This window comes from Lepisma saccharinum, chromosome 10, assembly GCF_977018435.1.
Source record: "Lepisma saccharinum chromosome 10, izLepSacc3.1, whole genome shotgun sequence".
NCBI lineage: Eukaryota > Metazoa > Arthropoda > Insecta > Zygentoma > Lepismatidae > Lepisma > Lepisma saccharinum.
Window position 1 is genome coordinate 5,299,617 of NC_139238.1, and position 27,955 is coordinate 5,327,571.

General features: G+C 37.6%; 1 protein-coding gene across 1 annotated transcript in view; it reads right to left on the minus strand.

Moving 5' to 3' along the window:
- Nucleotides 1-27,955, minus strand: part of Gycalpha99B (guanylate cyclase 1 soluble subunit alpha 2) — a 533,625-nt gene that overhangs the window by 225,212 nt on the left and 280,458 nt on the right. Inside the window, exon 5 of the mRNA XM_083130599.1 lies at nt 22,279-22,458. Coding sequence (XP_082986725.1) covers nt 22,279-22,458 — 180 coding nt within the window. The remainder of the gene's footprint in view (nt 1-22,278; nt 22,459-27,955) is intronic.

Here is a 27,955-nt window from a genome sequence, read left to right on the forward strand (position 1 = left end):
TAGGAAGTTTTTGCACTACCTGTGTGGAACAGGTTTTAGCTAAGCACTTCCTGTGTGTAATAAGAAGGAGAACGCCTGTGTGGAACAGGTTCTAAGATAAACTTTCCTAAATTCAGAAATATACCATTCAGTATCCTCTGAAACTTCGCCGTAGAACTTGAGGTTTGCTATCTACTTCTCACCCAACCAAAGTGACTGCATTAACATATTCCAATAAATATACACCAGTGATCGTAATTCCATGATGGTTTCAGTGTAGGTCTGAAAGAAGGATTGCTCCAGATAGAATAAGCAAAAAGTTACAACTGTGTAAGGGAACGTAACAAATGCATTCAAAGCGAATATCTGGTGCGTACAATATCGAAGTCAAATTTACTGGCACAAATGCTTCGTACAGAAACCTGTCGTTTCTCTTCATGAATACAAAATTCAAAAATAATACCATGAGCAGCATCCGTTATCATACAACAGTCATAAACTTGAGATTTTAAAAAGTGTGATTTAAATAATATAGCTTAACCACTTCTTAGTGTGTTTATTAAAACAATTGAATCCTATATCCTGTACAATAATAATACCAAGGTTTTTTTATATTGTGTTCAACATAAAACCGATAAGCTTTCATCAACATTTTCTAATAAATTACACCATATCTGCTACTCTTCATCTTTTTTTATTTATTTTTAACCCTCGGTAAAATATTCGCATTACACAGCTTGGAAAATATAGGCTCCCAAGGTTTTTCAGGCCAATGTGGTTTATATTACTGGTAGTCTGCGGTAATTTAAATAGGTTAGGCTGGTGTACACTCGTACTTTATACATACATAAATTTATGTAGGCTGGTGCCCTAGAAGCGTACTTTATACATACAAGAATGTTTTGGAGGGATGTGCCCTAGAAGCGTACTTCATACATACAAGAATGTTTTGGAGGGTGGTGCCCTAGAAGCGTACTTTATACATACAAGAATGTTTTGGAGGTTGGTGCCCTAGAAGCGTACTTTATACATACAAGAATGTTTTGGAGGGTGGTGCCCTAGAAGCGTACATTATACATACAAGAATGTTTTGGATGTTGGTGCCCTAGAAGCGTACTTTATACATACAAGAATGTTTTGGAGGGTGGTGCCCTAGAAGCGTACTTTATACATACAAGAATGTTTTGGAGGGTGGTGCCCTAGAAGCGTACTTTATACATACAAGAATGTTTTGGAGGTTGGTGCCCTAGAAGCGTACTTTATACATACAAGAATGTTTCGGAGGGTGGTGCCCTAGAAGCGTACTTTATACATACAAGAATGTTTTGGAGGGTGGTGCCCTAGAAGCGTACTTTATACATACAAGAATGTTTTGGAGGGTGGTGCCCTAGAAGCGTACTTTATACATACAAGAATGTTTTGGAGGGTGGTGCCCTAGAAGCGTACTTTATACATACAAGAATGTTTTGGAGGGTGGTGCCCTAGAAGCGTACTTTATACATACACGAATGTTTTGGAGGTTGGTGCCCTAGAAGCGTACTTTATACATACAAGAATGTTTCGGAGGGTTGTGCCCTAGAAGCGTACTTTATACATACAAGAATGTTTTGGAGGGTGGTGCCCTAGAAGCGTACTTTATACATACACGAATGTTTTGGAGGTTGGTGCCCTAGAAGCGTACTTTATACATACAAGAATGTTTCGGAGGGTTGTGCCCTAGAAGCGTACTTTATACATACAAGAATGTTTTGGAGGTTGGTGCCCTAGAACCGTACTTTATACATACAAGAATGTTTTGGAGGGATGTGCCCTAGAAGCGTACTTCATACATACAAGAATGTTTTGGAGGTTGGTGCCCTAGAAGCGTACTTTATACATACAAGAATGTTTTGGAGGTTGGTGCCCTAGAAGCGTACTTTATACATACAAGAATGTTTTGGAGGTTGGTGCCCTAGAAGCGTACTTTATACATACAAGAATGTTTTGGAGGTTTGTGCCCTAGAAATGTACTTTGTGCACACAAGAACCTTTTTGGAGTTTGATTCTCTAGAAGAGTACTGAATACATACATACATTTATATAGGCTGGTACCATAGAAGCATGCTTTATACATATGTCAAAGTTACCACCATACGCTTTTAACGAATTAAACAAAAATCTGTGCGGGGCTCTCCAATGGCGTTTCAGCTTTGCAATCAAGAGGTCCCGGGTTCAATCCCAAGTTGAGTCACGGTGCGCACTTTGAACTGCACGTGCAGTCACGATTAGCCTGTCTGAGGCAAATTGGACTTTGAGAAACGCAGATCCTTCTGCACAAAGTCTACGACACAGAACGAAGAACTATTCCTAGACAATTCTCAGGACTTGGTCTCTTAGAACGGACAATTTCCCTCGCGAATCAAACGAAACACCACTCGAGCAGGCGTTTATGCGGGAACGTCACAATCACTTTGATCCAATGAACGTCTCGCTTCCTCTTCCTCGTTCGCCTTTGTCCTGCGTTGAAAAGAAACCAACGAAGAAAAGAAGAAACTCCAAGGAAACTCCTGCGATCAGTGATGCCAACCCTAGAATAATGGCGCTAAACCTATCACAATTTGAAATTCGTCGCCACCTAGCACGCATCTTGTATTAAGCATAATGGTAAAACACAGCATAATCTGCAACGCGCATCCCTGGGAGACAGATACATTGAATTCAAAGGAGTATACTATGAAAAAATATATTTAAAAAAATCCGCAGACCCTATTTGTGCGCACAGAAGGTAACTTGCCGAGCCCGAGGCAAGTCTTTCCAGCCACACCCAGGTCGACCCTCTTCTAATCTTTGCTTTATCTTTCCTTACTTAGCTCTAGAGGAACACCGTCGTTGCCTTGTAAGCAAGGGGTCCCGGGTTCGAAACCCGGTGGAGGCACATAGTGGTTCGGATGCCACTTTAATCTGTAGATTCAGTCCCGATTAGCCTTTCTGTGCACAAATAAAACAAGCTAGTCGCCGAAGTTTTTGAAACTTTTTCAAGCTGTCTATTGAACTCATTTTATTGGTTAAACCATTGCAATTAACACTAACTAACTAACTAACTCTCTAGCCTTCTTAAACCCGAAGGTTCATGGCTGCAGCAACACAGGCCTTCCATCTGTCCCTATCTTGAGCAAGATCTATATACTCTTTTCCATCCCTACCTATTTCCTTTAGGTCCATCTCAACGTTGTCCCTCCATCTTCGTCTTGGCCTTCCTACAGGTCTCTTACCATCTGGTTTCCCAACAAGAATCCTGTAAACTCCTCTTTCCTCTCCCATTCGTGCCACATGGCCTGCCCACCTAAGTCTTCTTGATTTAATTATTCTAATAATACCTGGACATGAGTACAAATTATGTAGTTCTAAATTATGTAACCTTCTCCACTCACCTGTCTCCTCATCCCTTTTAGGTCCAAATATTTTCCGAAGGATCTTATTTTCAAATACTCTCAATTTATGTTCCTCTTTCAATGTAAGGGACCAAGTTTCACACCCATATAATACTACAGGCAAAATTACGGTTTTGTATATTTTAACTTTTAGTTTCTTAGATATTAAACGAGAAGACAAAAGTTTATGAAGAGAGAAGTAACATGCATTTCCTGAATTAAGCCTACTTTTTATTTCCTCTTTAATATAATTTTCAATTGTTAATATTACTCCTAAGTATTTGAATTTGGAAACTGGTTCAAACGAGTTGTTATCAATAATTAGATTTTGATTATTACCTAACACTTGGTTTCGGCCTGTAAGCATATATTTAGTTTTCTCTTTGTTAACTTCCAAACCTACCTCTTTAGCAGTTTTGAAAAATATTTTAGCATTATTCTTAATTGTATTTATATCATCCCCTAATAAGTCTACATCATCTGCATATGCTAACAACTGAGTCACACCATTTAATTTTAGTCCTTCTTTAGTTTCTTTTACCTTCCTTACAGCATATTCTAAGGCAAAATTAAAGAGCAATGGAGATAATGCATCTTCTTGTTTTAACCCATCATGAATTGTAAATTTGTCAGACATATTAATACCCACACGAATTTTACTTTCTGTTTCACTTGTGCATATTTTTATCATACTAACAAGCTTCTTAGGTATTCCAAACTCTACTAATATATTATATAATTTATCTCTTTTGACCGAATCATATGCTTTTTTGAATCAATGAATAGCTGATGGACATTTTGATTATATTCCCACTTTTTTCAAGTGTCTGTCTGATGTGAAAAATTTGATCTGTAGTTGATCTGTTACGTTTAAATCCACATTGATAATCACCTATAATTTCATTAGCATATGGGGTTAGTCTTGTTAAAAGAATGTTAGATAATATTTGATATGTTGTTGAGAGTAGAGAAATTCCACGGTAATTATTGCAGTTCATTTTATCACCTTTCTTAAACACAGGAACAATTATGGATTCTTTCCACTGTTGAGGGATTTCTTCTTTATTCCATATTAAACAATTTAATTTATGAATTTGACATATTAATGAATTTCCACCATATTTAATTAACTCAGCTGGTATTAAATCAATGCCAGGTGCTTTGTTATTCTTTAGCCTTTTAATAGCATCTTTAACTTTAGTCAAGTTAGGTTCTGGAACTAAAGGTTCTGCTGTGTGTACTTCATTCACTTCTGATTTATGTCCTACATGGACATTTAAAAGGTCATTAAAGTAGTTCTTCCATCTATTTAGAATATCGCTTGGGTCAGCTAGAAAATCACCGTCTTTATCTTTTATCAAGTTTACTTTAGGTTGCCACCCCTTTCTAAACTCATTTACACCTTTATATAAATCTCTGATATTTTTATTTTTGCTGTTTATTTCAATTTCGTTAATTTTGCTTTTCAAGTAATCTCTTTTTTTACTTCTAAACGTGCGGTTAACTTCTCGCTTTATTCTATTATAATTGTTTAGATTTGTATCATCAGAGTTATTTAACCACCTAAGTCTAGCCTGATTTCTTATTTCTATTAGATTATGACATTCATTATCAAACCATGGCTTACTTTTTATCGGTTTATGGTATCCTATACTTTCTTTAGCTGCTGATTCTATTGCATTACGTATGTGCTCCCAATTCTTATTTACGTCTGTTTCATTTATATTTTCATCATCATTTAAATCCTGGAAAACATCAAATCTATTTGACAGTTTAATTTGGTAATCTTTCTTAATTTTTTCATCAACAAACTTTCCTGTATCAAATTTTATAACTTTTAGACTTTGTTGCTTATGATTTATCACTGAGAGTCTTTCTCTTAATTTAGCAATTACTAAATAATGGTCACTGGCACAGTCAGCACCTCTATGTGTACGAACGTCAATTATACTAGTATGCCTTCTCTTATCAATGAGAATATGATCTATCTGATTATGAGTTTTACCATCTGGAGAAGACCAGGTACATTTATGGATATCTTTATGTTTAAAAGTGGTACTTTTCACAATTAAATTCTTTGAGGTTGCAAAAGTAATCAATCTTATACCATTATCATTACTTAATTCATGAAGACTTTCTTTACCAATCGTGGGTTTAAATGTCTCTTCTTTGCCAATCTGTGCATTACAGTCACCTAACAGAATTTTCATATCATACTGAGAAAATTTATCAAAGACCTGTTCTAACTCTGCATAAAAATCATCTTTAGTATTATCATCTTTATCTTCCGTTGGTGCATGTATGTTTATTAAAATAATTTTACACCACCTACCCTGTAAAACTGCATATGATATCCTATCATTAATAAATTCTACTGTTTTAAGAGCCGAGATAATTCTATTATTTATGAAAAAGCCTGTTCCAAAATTATGATTTTCAGTACCACCATAGAAAAAAGTATAATTTTTAGTTTTACAATTCCCTTCTCCTGGCCACCTAACTTCCTGGACAGCTACTACATCTAATTTATACTTCACTATCTCATTAACTGTACACTGAAATGTAATTAACACAATGAGAGAAATTCCCAATATTTTTTAACTGTTGTAAATAATAATCAATAACGCACGTTCACAACTCCTCCCAAAATAAATGCATAAATTGAACATGAAAGCTAAGTCATCCAAAAAATATTAATAATGTAATAATATAAATAATACTAATACTGCTACTACTAATAATAATAGGTCCTAGCACAATTTAGTCGCACTTAGCAAATAGTTTAATCAGCACTTTTTCTGATCGGAGGTTGGCAACGCTGCCTACGATTCTCTTCACGAATTCTCTCCAGTGGCTTTTAACAGTGATTGCTCCACAGCACGGCTCTAATGTCGAGAAGGATGCTGAGTGGATTTGAACAAATTGGGAAGAAGAAAGAGGGGGGGGAGGGCATTCCGAATGCAGAAGCAGTCCGTGGATGCAAGGAATAATTGAAGAGGAGTCGCTCGTGAACCATGTTTTCTTCCTCAGCTTGGAATTATATTTGCTGTAAGAGAGAGAGGAAATGTTCACAACACTTGGAAAGTGGATTGCAGACGCTTAACAAGTGCACTTCTGCAACGACATCTGGCTGTTGAATTCCTCCTCTTGTACCACACATGTGACTCGTGTTGAGCTCTCTCTGTTGCAATGTTTCCGAATCTAAAGTCTCCGGAGTATAATCTGCATCTAGACGGTGATTCAGGAACCAATAAGGAATGCCAGACAGGTTAAGCTATGGTTTCAAGCCTTGGATGGATGGATGGTCGTTGAATGTGCAGTGATAATGCTGTAAGAAGTCAGTTTGCTTTGCCATCCAGCCTAAGGGGACAAGGCAAGGCTGAGTCACGTTTTAAGTTCAAGTTATTCACAGACAGGCTAATGTAAACGTAGGCTGCAGTTTATAGTGCAATCCGAACTATTATGTGCCTCCACAGGGTAAAGAAAGACAGAGGGAGAGAGAGAAAGTAAATGAGAAACTAGAGGGAAAGAGAGAGAAAGCAAACGAGAAACAGAGAGAGAAATTAAACTATAAAGTAGAAAGAGGGAGAGAGAAATACAACTAGAAACTAAAGAGAGAGACAAGGAAACTAAAAATTGGAGAGAGAAAGGAAACTATAAACTAGACAGAGAGAGGGAGAGAAAGAAAGAAAGAAAGAAAAAACTAGAAACTAGAGACAGAAAAAAACTAGAAACTAGAGAGAGAGAAAAACTAGAAACTAGAGAGAGAGAAAATGTAGAAAATGGAGAGAGAGAAAAGAACTAGAAACCAAAGAGAGAAGAAAACTAGAAACTAGAGAGAGAAAGAAAACTAGAAACTAGAGAGAATGAAAAATACTAGAAAAAAAGAGAGAGGGAGAGAAAAGAAGAAACTAGAAAGAGAGAAAAAACTAGAAACTAGAGAGAGAGAAAAACTAGAGAGAGAGAAAAACTAGAAACTACAGAGAGAGAAAAGAACTACAAACCAAAGAGAGAAGAAACTAGAAACTAGAGAAAGAAAACTAGAAACTAGAGAGAGAAAGAAAACTAGAAACTAGAGAGAATCAAAGAATACTAGAAACCAAAGAGAGAGAGAGAGAAAGGAAGAGAGAGAGAGAGAGGAAGAAAGAAAACGAGAAACTACAGAGAGAGAGAGAGAGAGAGAAAGAAAGCTAGGAACCAAAGAGAGAAAGAGGGAGAGAAAGAAAATGAGAACCTCAGGGAGAAAGAAAGAGAGAAACAGAGGGAACAATAAAGTCGAAAGAGAGAGAGAGAGAGAAGAGAAAAAAACTAGAAAGAAAAAGGCATAAGAGAAACTCGAACCGGAAGACAGGAATAGAATACCGATAGAAAATAAGTGAAATAAGTAATCAATTTCCTCATATTCCAGGAGTAGGCATACTAACCTACCACAGTCCTTTATGCAGTCACTTATGCATTCCAGTACAATCTTTCTTTCCTCCGCCAACACATAAGGCCATCGTCATCCCCACACTCTCACCCTCGCCATGGTGGGATTGATCATCCGCCACTGTTCTCTGCGAGCAAAGTGGCCGAGAGCTCTGAGGTTCCATCTCTTCCCTTCATCACAGAAGATGCAGGAGGATAAAGCAAGACGGATGCTCCATCTCCGAGGACCCGTCCGCTCTCTAACCTTCTCCCATTTCTCTCGAGCTGCTCCTCCATTGTTCGTCTCCCAGGCAGCAAGGAGACCGCTCCGAGATCATAACGATTGGTCTCGGCACGATTGTTGAACCTTCATTGTTACCATGAACTCCCGTAAAACTGACCATCTAAATGACAAGTGCCAGGATTTATCGATCGATTTTATTTCTAGGGTACTCATCACCAAATTGTGAAAAACCGATCGTGTCAACAATGGATATCTCGGAAACTACAAAAGCGATAAAGATAAAACTTGGTGAGCTGATAGAACTATCAAATAATACTTCATTGCAACAAAATCCAAATCGATTAGTCAGTCCGTCTGGCAGCGAGAGGGAACAATCGATCGTACGTGACGTGTCGATATCTCGACAACTAGAAGAGGTGAAGGTCTAAATTTTTCCACAAAGGAAGGTCTAGTAAACCCTAGTTCAAAGCGACATAAATTATTTTAACTGGCAGGTCCGTCTGTCCATAAGGGTCCGACAACTGAATATTAACAATCAGCACATTGTTAATTTTTTGGTATCTCCGAAAAAAATACAAAATTTTATGGGTTTAAAGGACTGTAAATTCTCTGCATGACGCGATATCCAGAGCTTCTGTGCTTCTACTCAATAATCGGAAACAATCGATAGTTGTCGATTTCTCAAACTACCAAAGGCAGGATCATAAAATTCACGACCTTGCTCCACATACTCCGATAACGGATTTTGATTGATTGATCGATTGATTTAGTTTATTTTACTTCGCGTTTTGTGCCTCTTGGCCAGAGGCGTCTCGTGAACGCATGCGTCATTTGTGGGAAAAAGGACAGCTTGCTCTGCGACGACATTCATGAGCGTTTCTACATTCTAATGTCTTCATATAGGAGAAGTATTTATTTTACACGAGAGCCCTGAACTAAGCTTATATTACATTTCTTGGATCTGAAGTGACGCATGCGTCAATTGTGGGAAAAGAATTATTACTTTCTTTGATTTAAGATCCAAGAAATGTAATATAAGCTTAGTTGAGCGCGCTCGTGTAAAATAAATAACTACTTCTCCTATATCGTCGATGTTTTCACGAACTGGCGAATGTGTCAACTCCCCTGCATCACGAACCGGCGAATGTGCAAAATATTGATTTTGAGAAAAACGAAGTTGAAAGTAGTCAATTTTACGTTACTTGCGAATCATTGAAAAAAATATTCGAGCTAAACTATATTTTGAGATAACAATAAATGCTGTGTGAGAAGGTAGTTCACATGAGAAAGAACACCGTAGAAAGAATTTTAATGAACAATAAATGAACAAAGGATTTCATTGAATCTATTCGTCAGTTTGTGAAACAAAAAAAATGGAATATTTTTAGCTTGGTTCGTCATTGTAATTTTCACTAAAACTGCGAATTCTACAGTTCAAGGCTAAAACTTTCATCTTATTTATTGGATATTTATACAGAGTTAAATATTAGACCAATCATTAATACGATAATCATAACATACACCATAACAGTTTAATACGTAACAGTGAGAAACAGAAATTCACACAACACTAGACGTACCCGCAAATAAATTTCAAGAATAATAAAATTCAGGAAATAAAATGTAAGGAAGAAAATAGTAATACATTGACCAACACTAGTCTGTTATCAAATACAAAGTTAATAGACGCAAAATGGTTGTACAATTAGTGAGGTAATCTGACATAGAAGTCTTTATAATCAGGATGAGAAATTACTGGTATCTCCTTGTCATAATGACAGCAAGTCCTGGTATTTTTTCAAAGGCAGTTTTGGTTTTGAAGTAAAAGCCCTTGGCATTCCTCTTCAGCATTGCGTGGATTAGGAAGTGATATACTTGAGTGTGTGTTTAGGTCATGCGATGTTTTTATAAATATATTGGGACAACCTTTGCGCACTTGAATTTGCATGACTTTTGTCCAGTCCACCGGTTGACCCTCATTTGCTGTTCTAACTTTTAGGATAGGCAGGTACTGCGAATATTGTTTCCAATCTAAGACGTCTTTAGTATGCAACTCATGAACAGCATATGGTTGTTTCTTTCTTGCCATCCTGATTACCGGGATGAGTTGGGCAGGGATGAAGATATCTTCACTCCGTCGAAGTGCGTTTTCAATTGTACTGTGAATAGCATCGCCTTCACTTTGTCCGTGACTCGTTTCGAAGAAGAAAACATGTATGGTGCTGATGTTTTGTGCTTCATTGTTTAAAAAATAAACGAACATAGAATACTGTTTTTGTTCTGAGATGCACATCCATCGGCGAAGAACGCTACCTGTTTTACACCTTGATCATCTTTCATCAGCAGAAACTTTCTTAAGTTTGTTGCAACTTCATTCGGACCTCTTTTCTCTAATCCTTCGTGCCAAACGTAGCAATAACTGCTTTTACTAGCTAATTCATAAATTGTAAACTTGTAAGCTTATAATTTTCTTTTGTAATGCAGTTCAGTTCGTTTGCTATGTGGTAGATTTATGACTTTCTCCATGTCAAAGCAAGCAGCCACGAACTCCTGTGGATATTGAACAGCTGTATCTTTCATCGCACCTTTAATTTCCCTCACCTTCTGTTTTTCCTGTATGCTGTTATATTTTTCAATCAAGTCAGAATGATTAGATAAACAATTAGCTGATTTCAATGAGTTGTACAGTCATGGAAAATAGTTCTTGGGCCACGAGACCTACGATATCGTAACATCTTAAAGCCTGTTGTCTATGCAACCCAAATAACAAAATTGTCGCTTGGGTTTGCCTGGCGGACCTGGATTCTCGGGAATGATTGAGTATTGACAGCAGCGTGAGTCATACCCCCAAGCCCAGCCATAACAAACAACAGCTGGGTGCCGTGAGTTTCAGGAATTGGTTTCATAACAACAGCTATTCGTAAGAAAATGTTCTCTTTACTGATATTAGAGTCATTTTCAAGAAAGTTAACTGAAATGGTGGTTTTTGTCGAATCATCATCGCGCAACACACATGCTGTCAACCCAGAAGTCCTTGAAAAAGATTGGAGTTAAAAACAACTACTTGACAAATGATAAGACGAATCGATATTCATTAGTCCCAACTTAGAATTTTGTGTAAGACATGGATCATCATGTCCTATCATCCATTTCATAACTTCATTAATCATCCTCATCGCCTTTGTTGACGCCAAGTGCTAGAAAAGCAATATAAAATAAGCAAAATTAAGAAATTAATAAATTACATTTTCAGCGATTTCACGCAGCGACTCAGTTGCATGTAGACAAAGTTTCATTAATCGGGAACCAAGGGCCCCCTCGTTGTGCTTCATTGTCATTTTCCCTCCACTTTGCCTGCCGCGATTAACCTGATGTTGATTAATGCACAATCCACAAAGTGTAATAAAATGTGAATTTTGGGGGCTTCAGTTAAGTGGCTGCACATCCATTACGTAATCGCGATATCATCAAATTGTACGAAGCGTGTCTACACCTACGTAAAGTGTCAGTCCCCGTCATAGGCGTGCTCAGACCCTCTGATTAGGGGGGGATAGCCTTGATGATATTTCAGGCCGGAAAAGAATAACGTAATTTCATCTCACTTGTTTAAATTTTATTGCATTGATGGGTGTGTTTATATATACACCCCTCCCCCCGCCCCACACACACATATAAATATTAAATACATACATACATATATATATATACAACACACACACACACACACATATATATACATATATACCAACAGTAAAAATCATATACATTGTCTCTCAAATCTGCGCGTTCCTTTTCCTCCAAACAATTGTTCATGCACTTAAGAGAAAACCTTTTAGAAGCAGTACTTCTCTCCTCGGTAATTTAAAATGCATTACAGAAAACAAATTGCGAGCGAAGCGACCAATAAATTTTCAGATCCATTTTTTTGCAAAATGAAAACAATGTCGATTTAATATGGGGAAAAAAATTCATGGAGCGCCATATTATTCTCTTTTACAATTTTTTTTGATTTAGATCGTTTGGCGTCCAGGGTTAACTCCCGTCGATCCCTAGCTACGGCTCTTAACTTGACTAGACTGCAAGAAAAGCAGACATTGCGAGCGAAGCGTGCAAGAACATTTTACAAAAGGTATTTATATTTGTATAAAATTTGAAATCAAGGGGGCAATTGCAGCTCTGTCCCTCCCCCCCCCCCCTCCCGCGCAAGTGCTCTTGGCAGTCTGGAAGAAATAATGCAAGAAAGACGTGAAAACAAAATCCATCTTGAGTATCCTTTTGTCCTGCTACTCTTACATTCTGCTACTCTTCCTTTCCTTTACTTCCATGTTTGCCCCCCTAAAATTGATTTCCGTTCAAGGTTGTTGGGGTGGGGGGGTGGTTTCGCCACTGCACCCCTTCCCCCGTAGTTGCTTTGAACTTTCATCGGCTTGAAAATACTTAATTTTCTTTAATAGTATAATATAGTTTAATAACGGCGATAGGATTCATCTATCCTAAATTTCTAGGTGAAAATATAATAATATAGGGGCATAGATGTCTGGAAGGGGGGCAAGGATTGCCACATCTTCCCCTTAGAAAACGAATGTCAACCAAAAAGTACGTTTTCACATGTATAATTTGATTTCAGTCATAATAATTTACATTAATTATTATATTGAGGATGCAGGAATGCGATAATGCAACACTATTATCGGGGTAATATGCCCCATGGAAAAATACCTTGTCTCTTCGTGGAAAAAATCTGCAGACGTCCATGATTAGGGGGGCATCTGCCCACCCCCGGCCCCCTGGGCGCACGCCTATGATCCCCGTGATGGAATATGTAGCTCAAAGCCAGGGCTTTAAGATCAAATTTGTTTTGTTATTGTTTTTATTAGTAATTACCTCAGTTTTCTTCCTCTGAAGTTAAATTATTCATGACGACGATTTATGATTACATTAAAGACATGAATGAACATACACAATGAACCCATTTTGGTCGGAACTCGAACTCGGAACCTTGTTTGGCAAGAAATACAAATATCCATAAGGCATGAGTGTTTCATTGGAGATGTTCCTCTACTTCCGTCATTTTATCACTAATATATTTCTTTAATATACAATAATAAATCACAACTACCTAAAAATAAATATTATTTTGCATTTTCACATGCATATGTTTTTTACGGTTAGAGTGTGAACTGGCACCTGTTTATTTAGATTGTTCTTTATGTTTCGTGTATAGTTAAAGATAGGACAAATGCTTGAGGAACGATTAGGGCTATAAGAATTCCGTCCGTGACAGAGTGGTTAGCACAGTGCGCTACGATGTCTGATGTCCTGGGTTCGAATCCCGTCCTGCGTATGGGTGTTCTTTGTGAGTGCCCCTTCATCAATTTCATCATATCACTCATCCTCGTTGTCGCGATTAGCAAGAGGTGAAAGAAAAACGACGCTAAATAAGAAAATAAAAAAACTTATAAGAATCATTCTTATTTCCGGACGTGTCCTACATTTCATAGTTATGTCTGGTGTCCGGAAGGAATTTGAAAGAAATCTTATACGTATTTTGGGCATCACGTAACGTCAAATTAGATGGAGAAACAGAAAATCTGAGGGGAGTCTGAGATAACGTGGTTCCTTGGAGAAGTATGCTTAAATCAAAGAGTGTGCATGGTTGCTACTGGATATTCGGAAAAGCAACTACAATCCCAGCTCACAAATTACTTCACGATTTTCTAGATCCGGAAAAGTCCGGATATATGTATAAAAGTGCTTACTTTGTGAAGTTTTATCGATATAACTGTCGGTAATTTGTTCGAAGTAACAAGTAATTATTCTCCTTATTGGAGAAATAAGGCACACAATTCTGTTTTTTCCCAGTGTATAGTAGTTTTTTACATATTAATAAACAAGAACTTCCAGACTTTATTTACGAAATTGTGAATTTTCTCCTTCCCGAATTCATGGATTGTTTTCACTTCCTGGCCCCATGTCGACGAAAAACGTTCTGTCTTACATACACAAGTTGAAATCACATACAGCCGTGCTATTAGTTAGCAGTTGAGGAATTTTGAACTCAACCCTTCACTTCAACATTAATTTTTCAGCTGAAGATGTGTCATATTCTCGTTATATGCTAAGATGTCCTAGTAACCTATTATAGTTACTGCAAATACGATCGTGTCCAACATTTTGATACATTTTGTCCTACTTTCCGCTGAAGAGTGATCTGATAGCCCTATGTGTGATGGAAACTGTTTTTACTCAATTTCTGATATAATTTATTCCAGCATTTCCTTCAACTTCTATTACCTTGTTATTACCTCCAATGCTTACACGACTTTTCCTTCGTGCTCGACCTTTGGGTTCAGAAATGTTTACAACACTCCCATCTCCCGCGTGTAAATAGCAGGCAACAACACTCTGGAAGACCATAATGTATAAAACTTGTTTACTACATATTTTACGAAAATATTAGAATGTTAGCTTGATATAACTGTGGATTGTAAGGAACGAAATTAAATACCTGTTTTATACGCACACTGGAACGAGCGGAGGCCTGCTGTGAGTCACTCTGGCAGTGAAGGTCACTGATCGAAGTAGTTAGTGCTTGCTTGCTTGCTACAAGCAGGCGCCTTATCTTTCCTCAAGGAAACACGGAAATCTTCGTTACCTTTTTTCGCCAGACTAATGGTGAACATTTACAGGAACGTAAGGAGTAGTATCGTATTCTATTGGAATTAGATTTCGTGGTGTTTAAAAGATATCATAACAATATGTAAATCTCTTTTGTGATCTACACTGAACTTCTTCCTTACGATTTCTAAACAACCGAAGAGCGTAGTGAACGTGAAACTACTTATTGTTCGCCACAATGGTATGTATTATACAAATGGTCTCTTATCAAAAACCCTATTATATCACAGGATGTGATATTTAAAACAATTCTACCACGTATCCAATGTAACCAATATTCAGATTGATTCCCAGCTTCTGTTTGGGTTATTTTGTGTCGCATTTTTACCTCTTGCGATAATCGCGACGATGAAGATGTTGGGTAATGATTAGGGACAATGATTTATGGTAAATAATATTAATGAATTTCGCATTTAAAAAGTTACAATTTCGGTATATAAAAGCGGTGAAAAAAGATCATTTCGTTGGAAAAGCGGAAAATAAAATTCAAAGTTAAGTAGTCTGCACCTACCTTTTTTAAGTGCTAGTAGCATATTAATTAAATTCAAAGTTACACCTGACTCCTTCACATCCCTCTTTACCATATCCTGAAAAGCTTTGTACCCTCTCAAAAAATTTAATTGTGAACATGTTTTTAGAATAGGCACATTCTTGCAAATGTCGTACAAGTCTTCATTGACAATATTTCTTGAATACTGAATAAAACTAACATTTTCAAAAAAAAAAATCTTTACTGGATCTTCGCGGAGCCAGTCATTTAATTTTGTACAAGCCTTGTTGCCTTGAACTCTCGAGCACGTTCAAATACTGAAATAACTTTGGGCATTGTAATTCGCCAAAGAAACTATGAGCAAGCCCCCAAGAAGCACGGACACGAAAATCCTTGAAACTCGTATTTTTGTGTGGCACGTAATGGAGACACAGACTACACACGATCTTCTGTAGGCCTCTGATTGGAACTTTTTGGACCGCAAACTTTGGCTGAAAAAAAATAGTCCTACTAAAACATTTGCGTTTTAGCTACAAAAACATAACATTAACAGCAGAAAACTAATTTCCATATTTTCTGCATGACATCAACGTATTTACGCATTACGTTGGAGCGAGATAGCCTGAGTTGCAGGAATGGAGAAATGAACGAACGGAGAAGAAAGCGGCTAAATACTTATCACTGACACCGTTTGCACTGTGCGGCATTGCGCTTCTGATGATGTAAAACTACTTTACGCAGTCATTGTCACCTGTAATGAAATGTTGAACTTTCACGAGCAAAATAACAGTCCAATGTTATGAAAGAAGATAAATTAATGTGTTTTTTTTTGTTTTGACAACTGAATTTCGGTGTTATTTCGTGAACTTCGAGACTTTTCGTTTCATTTCGCATTTTGATTTGTATTTCGCAGAACTTCGTGAATAAATTGGAGCCGAACATGGTCATAACTCCTATCCACTTCTCTCGAAACAAAATTATACAAACTTGAAAATAATTTCGCGTTTAAAGCGTTCGCGAAATTTCAGTGTCCCTAGTAATGATACAAATGCAATGCTACATCTAAACCTCAACAGGTTTCAAAAATGGATCCTCTGGCTTTGTAGAGAGTTACGGTGATTTTAATTTTTATTTTCATTTGGTATTTTAAGTCCACTTTATGCACACAAAGGCTAATCGAGACTGCGTCTATAGTTTAAATTGGGATCCTAACCACTGTGTCTCCACCGGGTATCGAACCGGGGACTCCTTGATTACAAGGCGACTCCTCTACTACAGCGCCATCGGGAAGGATGAGAGAGAGAGAGAGAGAGAGAGAGAGAGAGAGAGAGAGAGAGAGAGAGAGAGAGAGAGAGAGAGAGAGAGAGAGAGAGAGAGAGAATTACGGTGACTACGATAATGAAGAATTGAAAGTAGCAGAACGACTAAGACATTCTTTTGTCAATATTGGGATTGTTAATGAATGTTATGAATGTCAGTTCAAATTGAAAAAAAATAAACTAAAAAATTTCCAGAGTGCCGTTACAAATCGTTATTTTTTCTCTTTCCACACATTACTTTGCTACTATGTAGATATTTGCATGCTAAGATGTAGAAAGTGCTTCATTTTCAGTGTGTGGAATTGCGATTTATTTCTGAGAATGGAGTGGGTAGTGGGAAAAGGATCACGTCACATGTTTGGATTATACCCCCTTCCCCTACACACACGCACACAAAATATATCGGCTGTTGTTCTTATACGGAAATATAACATGTATGAATTGTGTCAAGAAATATTGGAGCCTATTCACATCCCTACGGAACTTGGAAGAAAGCCCACGTAGAGATTGGGAAGTTTTGTTACGACAAAATCGGGATGTATAGTAAATTAAAATGCAAAGTCCTACCTTGTGCTTTGCACCAAGCCATGAAGGTGTATAGGGGGTGTGGAGTTAGTGGAGTTAGGGCCCCACGCTTTCTTCATCAGGCCGAAGGTGGGAATGATGTGATCAGCACCACGCCCCTGGCCGCCTTACCACCCCCCCTTCCCCAGAGTTTCCTCCAGGTACCCACTTTATACGACGCTTGGTGGGCACCAAAGCAGCTTGAACAGGTGGACAAAATCCGAATTATCCCCCGTCGGGGATCGAACCCAGATCTCTCGCATGGTAATAAAACGCCCTAACCACTGTGCTACTGCGGCACATACAGTAATTAAGGCAAGAATTGTTTTAGCGTTTCGTTCAACGTTTTTAGGGGAATCATTTTCGGAGATATAACTTGTAGCTCTTGTCGGTTCTGCGACCTGGCTTGAGAAAAGGCGATTTTCTGACGAACAACATTCCACCTGACAAGTCACGTGACTTTCCTACATTTCCTGTGCCTGTTGGCTTTTGCACGAAAGACGAGTTGCTCTTGAGACAGACAGAATCACCCGATCACCTAATGGTGCAATGTGTGTTGCCTACCCTTCCGGCATTATTTACTGCCATTAAAGTCTTATGGGGAAGAACTTTTTTCCACCACTGTACGTCTCACACAAACCACAAAGATATTTTTTTCTGGAGAACGGCATTTTAACTTCATACATCTAAAAACTGATCTGTATAAGGAGTAACATGCCGAGCTGTTTGGAAATTCTTTTTTGAATAGTTCATTCATCTTTGCAATATTTAAGTTGGACGACAAGTACTGTTGGCTAGAACTTCTGCGGCAAAAATGAGATTCCATCCTAGGGAACATATTTATGTGCTTTTTGATATCTGTACGCATTTTTTCGTCTCTTTCTTTTAACGTTGTCTGACGTCCACCTCTCTTTTCTTCTTCTACCATGCACTGGTTCTTTAACTTCATTAGCATCGTCCTTACTTGTCTCTCAGCAATTGCAAGTGTGTTAAGAAACATTTTACAACATACTCTTTGTCTTACGTTATGGTCATCTGGTAAGAAATAATGAAGCGTTCTTTCCTTCCTCTTTTTGTCTTCTGACTTCGTTGACCTTACAGGAGCTTTGGAAGCGATGAACTTACTTACCCATTTTCGTTGTCGGGAAACATTTCCTACATTATAATACGCATTATTAGCTTTCATTCTTGTGTTGTCATCAAAATCGTTGCACTTCAATCCTCTTGTTTGGCATGTCCGTGACGAAGCAATCTGCGAGAAGGAAGAACTTGATGACTCTTTTCACTTACATACTCATAACCCAAAGAACGTCAGGCTTTTACATTTTTTCTTCCTTTTTCCTTTTCGGAAACTCTTCGCTTTACTGGAGTGACATCCTCCTTTTGAGAACCATCTACTTTAAAATCTGTGTGGCTTGATCCCGGAGGGTTGTTTTTCTCTTGTACACTAACAAGTCTGTTGTGCTCGGCGCAATCCAACATGAAGTTAATGTAACAAACCAAATCCTGACACGTTACGCATGCAGAAAATATTTCTTCTTCACAATGCAAGGAACTACATACAGCGTGAACATTCCTCGGTGAGGAATGTACGAACGATTCATTATCACTGGAAGATATAAGAAAATCAGGATCTTTGTCCTCATCATCCGCTAACGTTTCTGAAGAACTGTCAACGTCACTAAACTGCACTCGAGTCATTGATCACACCACCTGAGCTCTTCTTTGGCACTGACAGAGGAAGTTCATCACCTGTATCACCACTTTCAGAATCTTCTTCCATCACAACACCTTCATAATACATTTTCTCAGGATCCCACCACATTTTTACTTTCGCTCCATATTGCAACTTCATTCCATGGGGGACTGTAAGTTCTTGTCTTCTGACGATGTTAGTACTGCCATCAGTCCACTTCACAAGCACGTCCTTATTCATATCTTCTGAATAATTACACGAGCCACACCACTAGAAGGCTATTCTTCAAAATATTATCAAACAAATATGGCATTTCTTTTATAAACCATTCGAAATAATTTAGTTGCGAGAAGTAAACCAGATGATTGCCAATTTCACTGAAAGTCTCAAAATATAGACTGTACATTGTTCCAATAGAAACACAAACAACTATGCCTTACATGTTTTCTGATATCTTACAAATGGGTTATATTTCTTATGGAAAAAAAAAATATACAAAACGTTTTATTACAGCGGCATCTGTTAGGCAAAATGTAGTCGAACTGACACATTCTGAATGGATTGTAAAATGATATCATGTTTTTCTCATATTCGTCGGTTCGTGAAATTATCACAATACTAGTTTTCATATTCGTCAATACGTTGTCCATCTTTATCTCCTAAGCAATATTTAATAGAAACTTGAAACTTTGTGAGAGCAAAGTACAGGTTGTTCCAACATATACACCGTCAAAACCTCAAAATGTCAAATTTTGCACATTCGCCAGTTCGTGATGCAGGGGAGTTGACATATTCGCCAGTTCGTGAAAACATCGACGATATGAAGAAATTAGAATGTAGAAATGCTCACGAATGTCGTCGCAGAGCAAGCTGTCCTTTTTCCCACAAATGACGCATGCGTTCACGAGACGCCTCTGCTCTTGGCTAATTTGTGAAGATTGGGATGAGTGATGAAATTGATGAATGGACATTCACAAACAACCAAGCCCGAGCGGGATTCGAACCCGAGACCCTCCGATAACGGAGTACCGGGTGTTTCATAAATAATTGAGAGGTTACAAAAAATTATTTATTTATTGCAAGTAAACTATTGAACTTACTTTAATTAAACCAATCCAGAACGACCGAGGAACGCGAACAGTTTGTTTCACATCTCTGCCGCAAGGCGACGCTAAAATCACCCACAGCGTTGTGTGCAATGCATTGGTCCCTAAAATCACCGGTCCTTAAATCGTGTGACTTCTTTTTGTGGGGTTTCATCAAAGACAGGGTATTCGTCTCATCGGTGTCCCATGATATCGCAGCCATAAAGGAGCGTTTCATCGCAGCGATAGACATTATCGACAGGCGTATGTTGATGCAAGTGTTGCAAGAACTAGACTATCGTGTTGATGCGTGTCGTGTCACCCGTGGTGGACTTTTCCTCGTATAAGTAACCATCCGATATCACTTGGACTAAGAATTTTAAGTTGAATTGTAAGGCCCGTATCGAGGAATAGGCTAGGGGAGTTGAAGCCTAGGACACGATTTAAAACTTATTTTTGTTTGCTTAAGTACTATAAGAAAGACAAAGCATGCGACGGAGAAATTTACACTTGCCAGAGTTGTATACACCTGTACATGCGAAACGTTTTTAAAATCAGAAATACAACAGAAATATAGCATTACTATCTCTCTAGCCTTCTTAAACCCGAAGGTTTATAGCTGCATCAACACAAGCCTTCCATCTGTCCCTATCTTTTCCATCCTTACCGATTTCCTTTAGGTCCATCTCAACGTTATCCCTCCATCTTCGTCTTGGCCTTCCAACAGGTCTCTTACCATCAGGCTTCCCAACAAGAATCCTGTAAACTCTTCTTTCCTCTTCCATTCGTGCCACATGGCCTGCCAACCTAAGTCTTCCTGTAATCTATATTATGCTTAATGAGTTTTTGTTTTTTACCTGATTTCAAAGTATGCAGGATGTAAGTATGGTATTAGAAGAACATATAAGGGATATACGTAAAATATCTGTGGTCGGTAGTGCGGAAGGGCGCCAAACCGCCTAGGGTGCCAAAATATCTAGATACGAGCCTAGAAATTGCATACGTTAAAGCCAGGCCTGCCGAGAAGATATACCTGGTTCCGTAAGAGCGCGCGCGGGTAATTCCCTGAAACCAACATTTGGTTTGGCGGCCTTGGATGGGAATATTCTCCGAAGATGTATTGAATTTGACGTCGGCGGTTGGAAAGCTACCAGGAAGCGGGGGGCAACTGTGTTTTCTTGGCGGTTCTCGGGAGTTTCGATCGAACCTGTCCGTCAGAAGCTCGGAAACTGTCTGAAAAGTTGCCAAGTCTCGAGATATACTCCCCCAAACAGCCTCTCCGAAGCGAAAGGCGAAGGAAATAAACCTGCATGGAAATTAAAGCATAAAGAAAGCTCTTAAACGGATTTCCTTCGTCTGCTTGAATCTATTTCCTCGCTTAATTTCCTTAAAGGGCGAGTGGAAGTCGTTCGAAAGTTTGTTTCCTGTTCATTTTATGCTCACAAGATCTGAACGAATGTATTCCACCCTCATGTGGAAAGTACCAATACGCAATACGCATACCGTTCAATGTGTCAGCAACGATTTTTATCACTAAGCATGTAATTTTTTGTAGGCGATTTCTACCACAAATTCATGTCATGGAGAAACGAATTAAATGAAGCTCCTTCTATAGGGCATACATATTTGACGATTTTTGTCCGAGTATACTGTAATCATTTTTGTCACATTTAACATATTTTCACTTTTTCAAAGCACAGGACTTTCTTTTACACTTAGAAAACTCCAAAGTGTCATCGGATTTATGAATCCCGAATCCTGCACCCGATACCCAAATCCCGAATTCTGTATCCGGTACTCGAATCCAGAATTCTGCGTCTTATACTCGAATCCCGAATCGTGCACCTGATACCGGATCCCGAGTCCTACATACGATACTCAAATCTAGAAACCTGAATCCCGAATCCTGCATCCTATTCTCGAATCCTGAATCCTGTAGCGATACCCAAATCCCGTATCCTTCATCTGATACCGAATCCCGGAATTCTACATCTGACACCTGAATACCGAATCCCATACCCTAATCTTGTACCGGACATTTGAAACCCAATCCTCGATTCGATACCCAAATCTTGAATCCCGTATCCGATACCCGAATCCTTCATCCGATACTCGAATCCAGGATCCTGCAACTGACACCTGAATCCCGAATCCGATACCCGAATCCTGCACCAGATTCCCGAATTCGATCTGATATCCGAAACGTTCAAAGAATCGGATCCACCCATTCCCCAACACATTCCTCACACAACAGACGGTCTTGCACGATACACGTATGTACAGTCACGGAGACTTCTGGGTTATAAAAATTCCATTAACTTTAAATGGAATCGTTACAACCCAGAAGTGTCCACGACTGTACATTTAGTTATTCACATGCACTCTTGAGCAACAGATACTCCTTACCTGAGCTCTTGACTGTTCGCCTACTAGGATGACGTCACGCGTTGCGTCGTGTATTGGGATGTCCGAAATGTAAAGGCCTCGGCTGGTCAGTCCCTCCAGGCCATCAAGGAACGGCGACCCGACGAACAGGATCGAGTCGGACTCTGGGCAGAACACCATTTGGCCCTTCAGCTCCATACCCTACAAAGCAAAGCAAAGTCCTCGTAGTTGAACACTTTCCACTACGTGTATTTCAGATATTTCAATTCTCAAAACAGACAATTTAAAACTTATTACTCAGCTTAACTGATATTAGCACCCTATTATTAAAGAGTCAGATAAATGAAAAACCAAATCTATTGTTAACAAGAGATGGCGCTGCGCAAACATGAATAATTTATAGTCCAAGACTGCTTAAATAAGCAAAATAACTAGGCATGTTTTCAGTTACTTTTGCTTATTTAACGTAGAATTTTTATAACTTTAGGCTAGTAGCATGATGAGGAAAGAGTAAGGAGTTACACACTGACCGAGACTAAAACCTAACTAACTAACTAACTCTCTAGCCTTCTTAAACCCGAAGGTTCATGGCTGCAGCAACACAGGCCTTCCATCTGTTCCTATCTTGAGCAAGATCTATATACTCTTTCCCATCCCTACCGATTTCCTTTAGGTCCATCTCAACGTTGTCCCTCCATCTTCGTCTTGGCCTTCCTACAGGTCTCTTACCATCAGGTTTCCCAACAAGAATCCTGTAAACTCCTCTTTCCTCTCCCATTCGTGCCACATGGCCTGCCCACCTAAGTCTTCTTGATTTAATTATTCTAATAATATCTGGACATGAATACAAATTATGTAGTTCTAAATTATGTAACCTTCTCCACTCACCTGTCTCCTCATCCCTTTTAGGTCCAAATATTTTCCTAAGGATCTTATTTTCAAATACTCTCAATTTATGTTCCTCTTTCAATGTAAGGGACCAAGTTTCACATCCATATAATACTACAGGCAAAATTACTGTTTTGTATATTTTAACTTTTAGTTTCTTAGATATTAAACGAGAAGACAAAAGTTTATGAAGAGAGAAGTAACATGCATTTCCTGAATTAAACCTACTTTTTATTTCCTCTTTAATATAATTTTCATTTGTTAATATTACTCCTAAGTATTTGAATTTGGAAACTGGTTCAAACGAGTTGTTATCAATAATTAGATTTTGATTATTACCTAACACTTGGTTTCGGCCTGTAAGCATATATTTAGTTTTCTCTTTGTTAACTTCCAAACCTATCTCTTTAGCAGTTTTGAAAAATATTTTAGCATTATTCTTAATTGTATTCACATCATCCCCCAGTAAGTCTACATCATCTGCATATGCTAACAACTGAGTCACACCATTTAATTTTAGTCCTTCTTTAGTTTCTTTTACCTTCCTTACAGCATATTCTAAGGCAAAATTAAAGAGCAATGGAGATAATGCATCTCCTTGTTTTAACCCATCATGAATTGTAAATTTGTCATACATATTATTACCCACACGAATTTTACTTTCTGTTTCACTGGTGCATATTTTTATCATACTAACAAGCTTCTTAGGTATTCCAAACTCTACTAATATATTATATAATTTCTCTCTTTTGACCGAATCATATGCTTTTTTGAAATCAATGAAAAGCTGATGGACATTTTGATTATATTCCCACTTTTTTTCAAGTGTCTGTCTGATGTGAAAAATTTGATCTGTAGTTGATCTGTTACGTTTAAATCCACATTGATAATCACCTATAATTTCATTAGCATATGGGGTTAGTCTTGTTAAAATAATGTTAGACAATATTTTGTATGTTGTTGAAAGTAGAGAAATTCCACGGTAATTATTGCAGTTCATTTTATCACCTTTTTTAAACACAGGAACAATTATGGATTCTTTCCACTGTTGAGGAATTTCTTCTTTATTCCATATTAAACAAATTAATTTATGAATTTGACATATTATTGAATTTCCACCATATTTAATTAACTCAGCTGGTATTAAATCAATGCCAGGTGCTTTGTTATTCTTTAGCCTTTTAATAGCATCTTTAACTTCCGTCAAGTTAGGTTCTGGAATTAAAGGTTCTGCTGTGTGGACTTCATTTACTTCTGATTTATCTCCTACATGGACATTTAAAAGGTCATTAAAGTAGTTCTTCCATCTATTTAGAATATCGCATGGGTCAGCTAGAAAATCACCGTCTTTATCTTTTATCAAGTTTACTTTTGGTTGCCACCCCTTTCTAGATTCATTTACACCTTTATATAAATCTCTGATATTTTTATTTTTGCTGTTTGTTTCAATTTCGTCAATTTTGCTTTTCAAGTAATCTCTTTTTTTACTTCTAAACGTGCGGTTAACTTCTCGCTTTATTCTATTATAATTGCTTAGATTTGTATCATCCGAGTTATTTAACCATCTAAGTCTAGCCTGATTTCTTATTTCTATTAGATTATGACATTCATTATCAAACCACGGCTTACTTTTTCTTGGTTTATGGTATCCTATACTTTCTTTAGCTGCTGATTCTATTGCATTACGTATGTGCTCCCAATTCTTATTTACGTCTGTTTCATTTATATTTTCATCATCATTTAAATCCTACAAAACATCAAATCTATTTGACAGTTTAATTTGGTAATCTTTCTTAATTCTTTCATCAACAAACTTTCCTGTATCAAATTTTATAACTTTTAGATTTTGTTGCTTATGATTTATCACTGAGAGTCTTTCTCTTAATTTAGCAATTACTAAATAATGGTCACTGGCACAGTCAGCACCTCTATGTGTACGAACGTCAATTATACTAGTATGCCTTCTCTTATCAATGTGAATATGATCTATCTGATTATGAGTTTTACCATCTGGAGAAGACCAGGTATATTTATGGATATCTTTATGTTTAAAAGTGGTACTTTTTACAATTAAATTCTTTGAGGTTGCAAAAGTAATCAATCTTATACCATTATCATTACTTAATTCATGAAGACTTTCTTTACCAATCGTGGGTTTAAATGTCTCTTCTTTGCCAATCTGTGCATTACAGTCACCTAACAGAATTTTCATATCATACTGAGAAAATTTATCAAAGACCTGTTCTAACTCTGTATAAAAATCATCTTTATTATTATCATCTTTATCTTCCGTTGGTGCATGTATGTTTATTAAAATAATTTTACACCACCTACCCTGTAAAACTGCATATGATATCCTATCATTAATAAATTCTACTGTTTTAAGAGCCGAGATAATTCTATTATTTATGAAAAAGCCTGTTCCAAAATTATGATTTTCAGTACCACCATAGAAAAAAGTATAATTTTTAGTTTTACAATTCCCTTCTGACTAAACCTAGAAAGGATATTATGAATCGCCACCTATTTATAAAGCATTCAATAAATTAAAGAATTCTCATTCGTTGGCTGAACTCGATGGTCTGTTCTCTGTTTACAAAGTTTTCAAAGTTACAGTGACTTTAGGTAACGTAGTTGGCCGAACTCCGTGCCGGAGTGGTTAAATCAGCGCTATGACGTCAGCGGACTCGTTTCGGATTCCGGCCTGGGCATGAGAGTTGCTTGTGTCAGTTTCATCATATCATCACTCGTCCTCATCGCGATTAGACAAAAGTGGCAAAAGAGCGAAGTAAATTAAACCAATCAATCCACAAGTAAATAGTATAAATAACGTTCCAGATTTCATATTTAATGGAATACAGGTACAGTACGGACGAAAACGAAGTTTAGTTGATCTATCTTGTAGCCATGCCACAAGGCTCGACATTAGACAAAATGGCTTCCGTTGATGAGAAGAGAGATTTTCGCAAATTAACATCTCTGTTATTCTTTTGCAGCGGCATTTCAGTACCAATTTGCACACAACGGGAATGCAATTCGTAGGTGGTACTCCGAACTTAAGGAAAGGAGTGCATCTGTAAGAAAAAAATCAACAAACTGACCGGAAGTAGAGCAAATAATGGAGCAGCTCTGGAGTTTACCCAGCCCCAGAAAAAGCACATCCTTACCACAGATCATGATTGATGTGCGCGTGCGTATCAGAGAAATAACCGCAAGACTGCATTATGATATGCTGCGTAAGATGTACACTAGACAATGGATATTTCCAGTTAACACTGCATGCTAATGTGCAACGTGACTGACAGAAATTCAACTACAGGCTGTATGTGTGCAAACTGCTGGTGGCTGCAGCCGCGTTTTCATTTCCGTACAGTCACTTTCCCTACCGTGTGTCGAACCCTCTCGAGTCAGTATTTGCTCAGAGGACTTATTTTCGTTTGCTTGCTCCAGAGATTCCCTGGACAGAGTGTAAGTGGCTGCAAGGTAGACGAACAAAACCTTTTCGAGTTGATATTTTCATCCGTACCAATTTTGTGTACTTGGATTCCATTAAAAAGGGTAGCATGGGTTTCAAATTTAGAACGGCAACATGTTAAAACTTACAAGCAGAGAAAGGATTTATATGTAAATACATATTTATGTATAAAGCTGAAATCAGTTATATTTTGTATTATCTTTGCGCATCATGGCACGTAGACTCGAAAAATTCAGTTTATATTTTCCATATTTGTACATACATTCGGTTTTGGCTCATATTTTAGATATTTTTACATATATATTTTCCATATTTCAGAACATTTCTCCACATATACTCCATATTCGCGCAATAACTGCATATCCTCGTGTGATCGAAGGAGTTGGATGATTTTCTTGCGAAGAACTAACAAATTTGAAAACCATTCCCATCATTTCTGGCGATATTGAACGCAGTTTTAGTCAACGCAGTTTGAGACAACGAAAGGAAATTCACATTCGAACACTTAAAACAAAATGTTATTTATTGTTTTGGAAACAGAAAATGAAAACAAATTTTATGTTGTTTTACAGTTAATGTCAATGTTAAGCGTACTGTATTTTATGTAGCTTGTGTAGTGTCTTTATATTATTAAAAATGTAATTTTTTATAGTTTCAAGACCATATTTTGGTGAATATAACAATATATATATATATATATATATATATTTACATATTTAGCACATTTTTACTACATATAAATCCGTTCCCTGCTTGTAAGTATATATTTTTCGTTAAAAAAATTACGATTTTTTATGACCACCCTATATTTTTAAAAACTCATGGTTACTGCAGATTTTCCTTGCAGATTTATCTCGAAGGACGCTGAAATATTGTCAAGCTCCAAGCTAAATGTTGCTGCTTATGAATATATGCATTGAATTTCGCAGAGTGGTGGTATTAAAATCCGTTCCCCTCTAACTTTCATGCGGAAATATGAAGGTGGCTCCCTTTCCCTGAAGCAGATGCTTGCAAACAGAATAAGAAACTTTAGCCTCGCATCAAAGAGAAAGAAGCTTAGTGGGAGAAAAATTTCAGGAAGCCAGTGGAATTTGAGAAAGCAAAAAGCCTTTTACTTAAGCAGATTAAAACGTGGAGATATTGAACTAGAAAAAAAAAGAGGAAAAAAGTCCTTACGAGAGTTTAGCAGGAAAAATGCACCTGTATGTATTCTCTTTCAGATTGTGTAGTTCAGGAAGAAATACGGTTTCTTTCTTTACTATAGTTCCCCACAGATGGCTCTACTAAACACACGAGAATAATTTATTTAACAACAGATGGCACTGCACACAATGT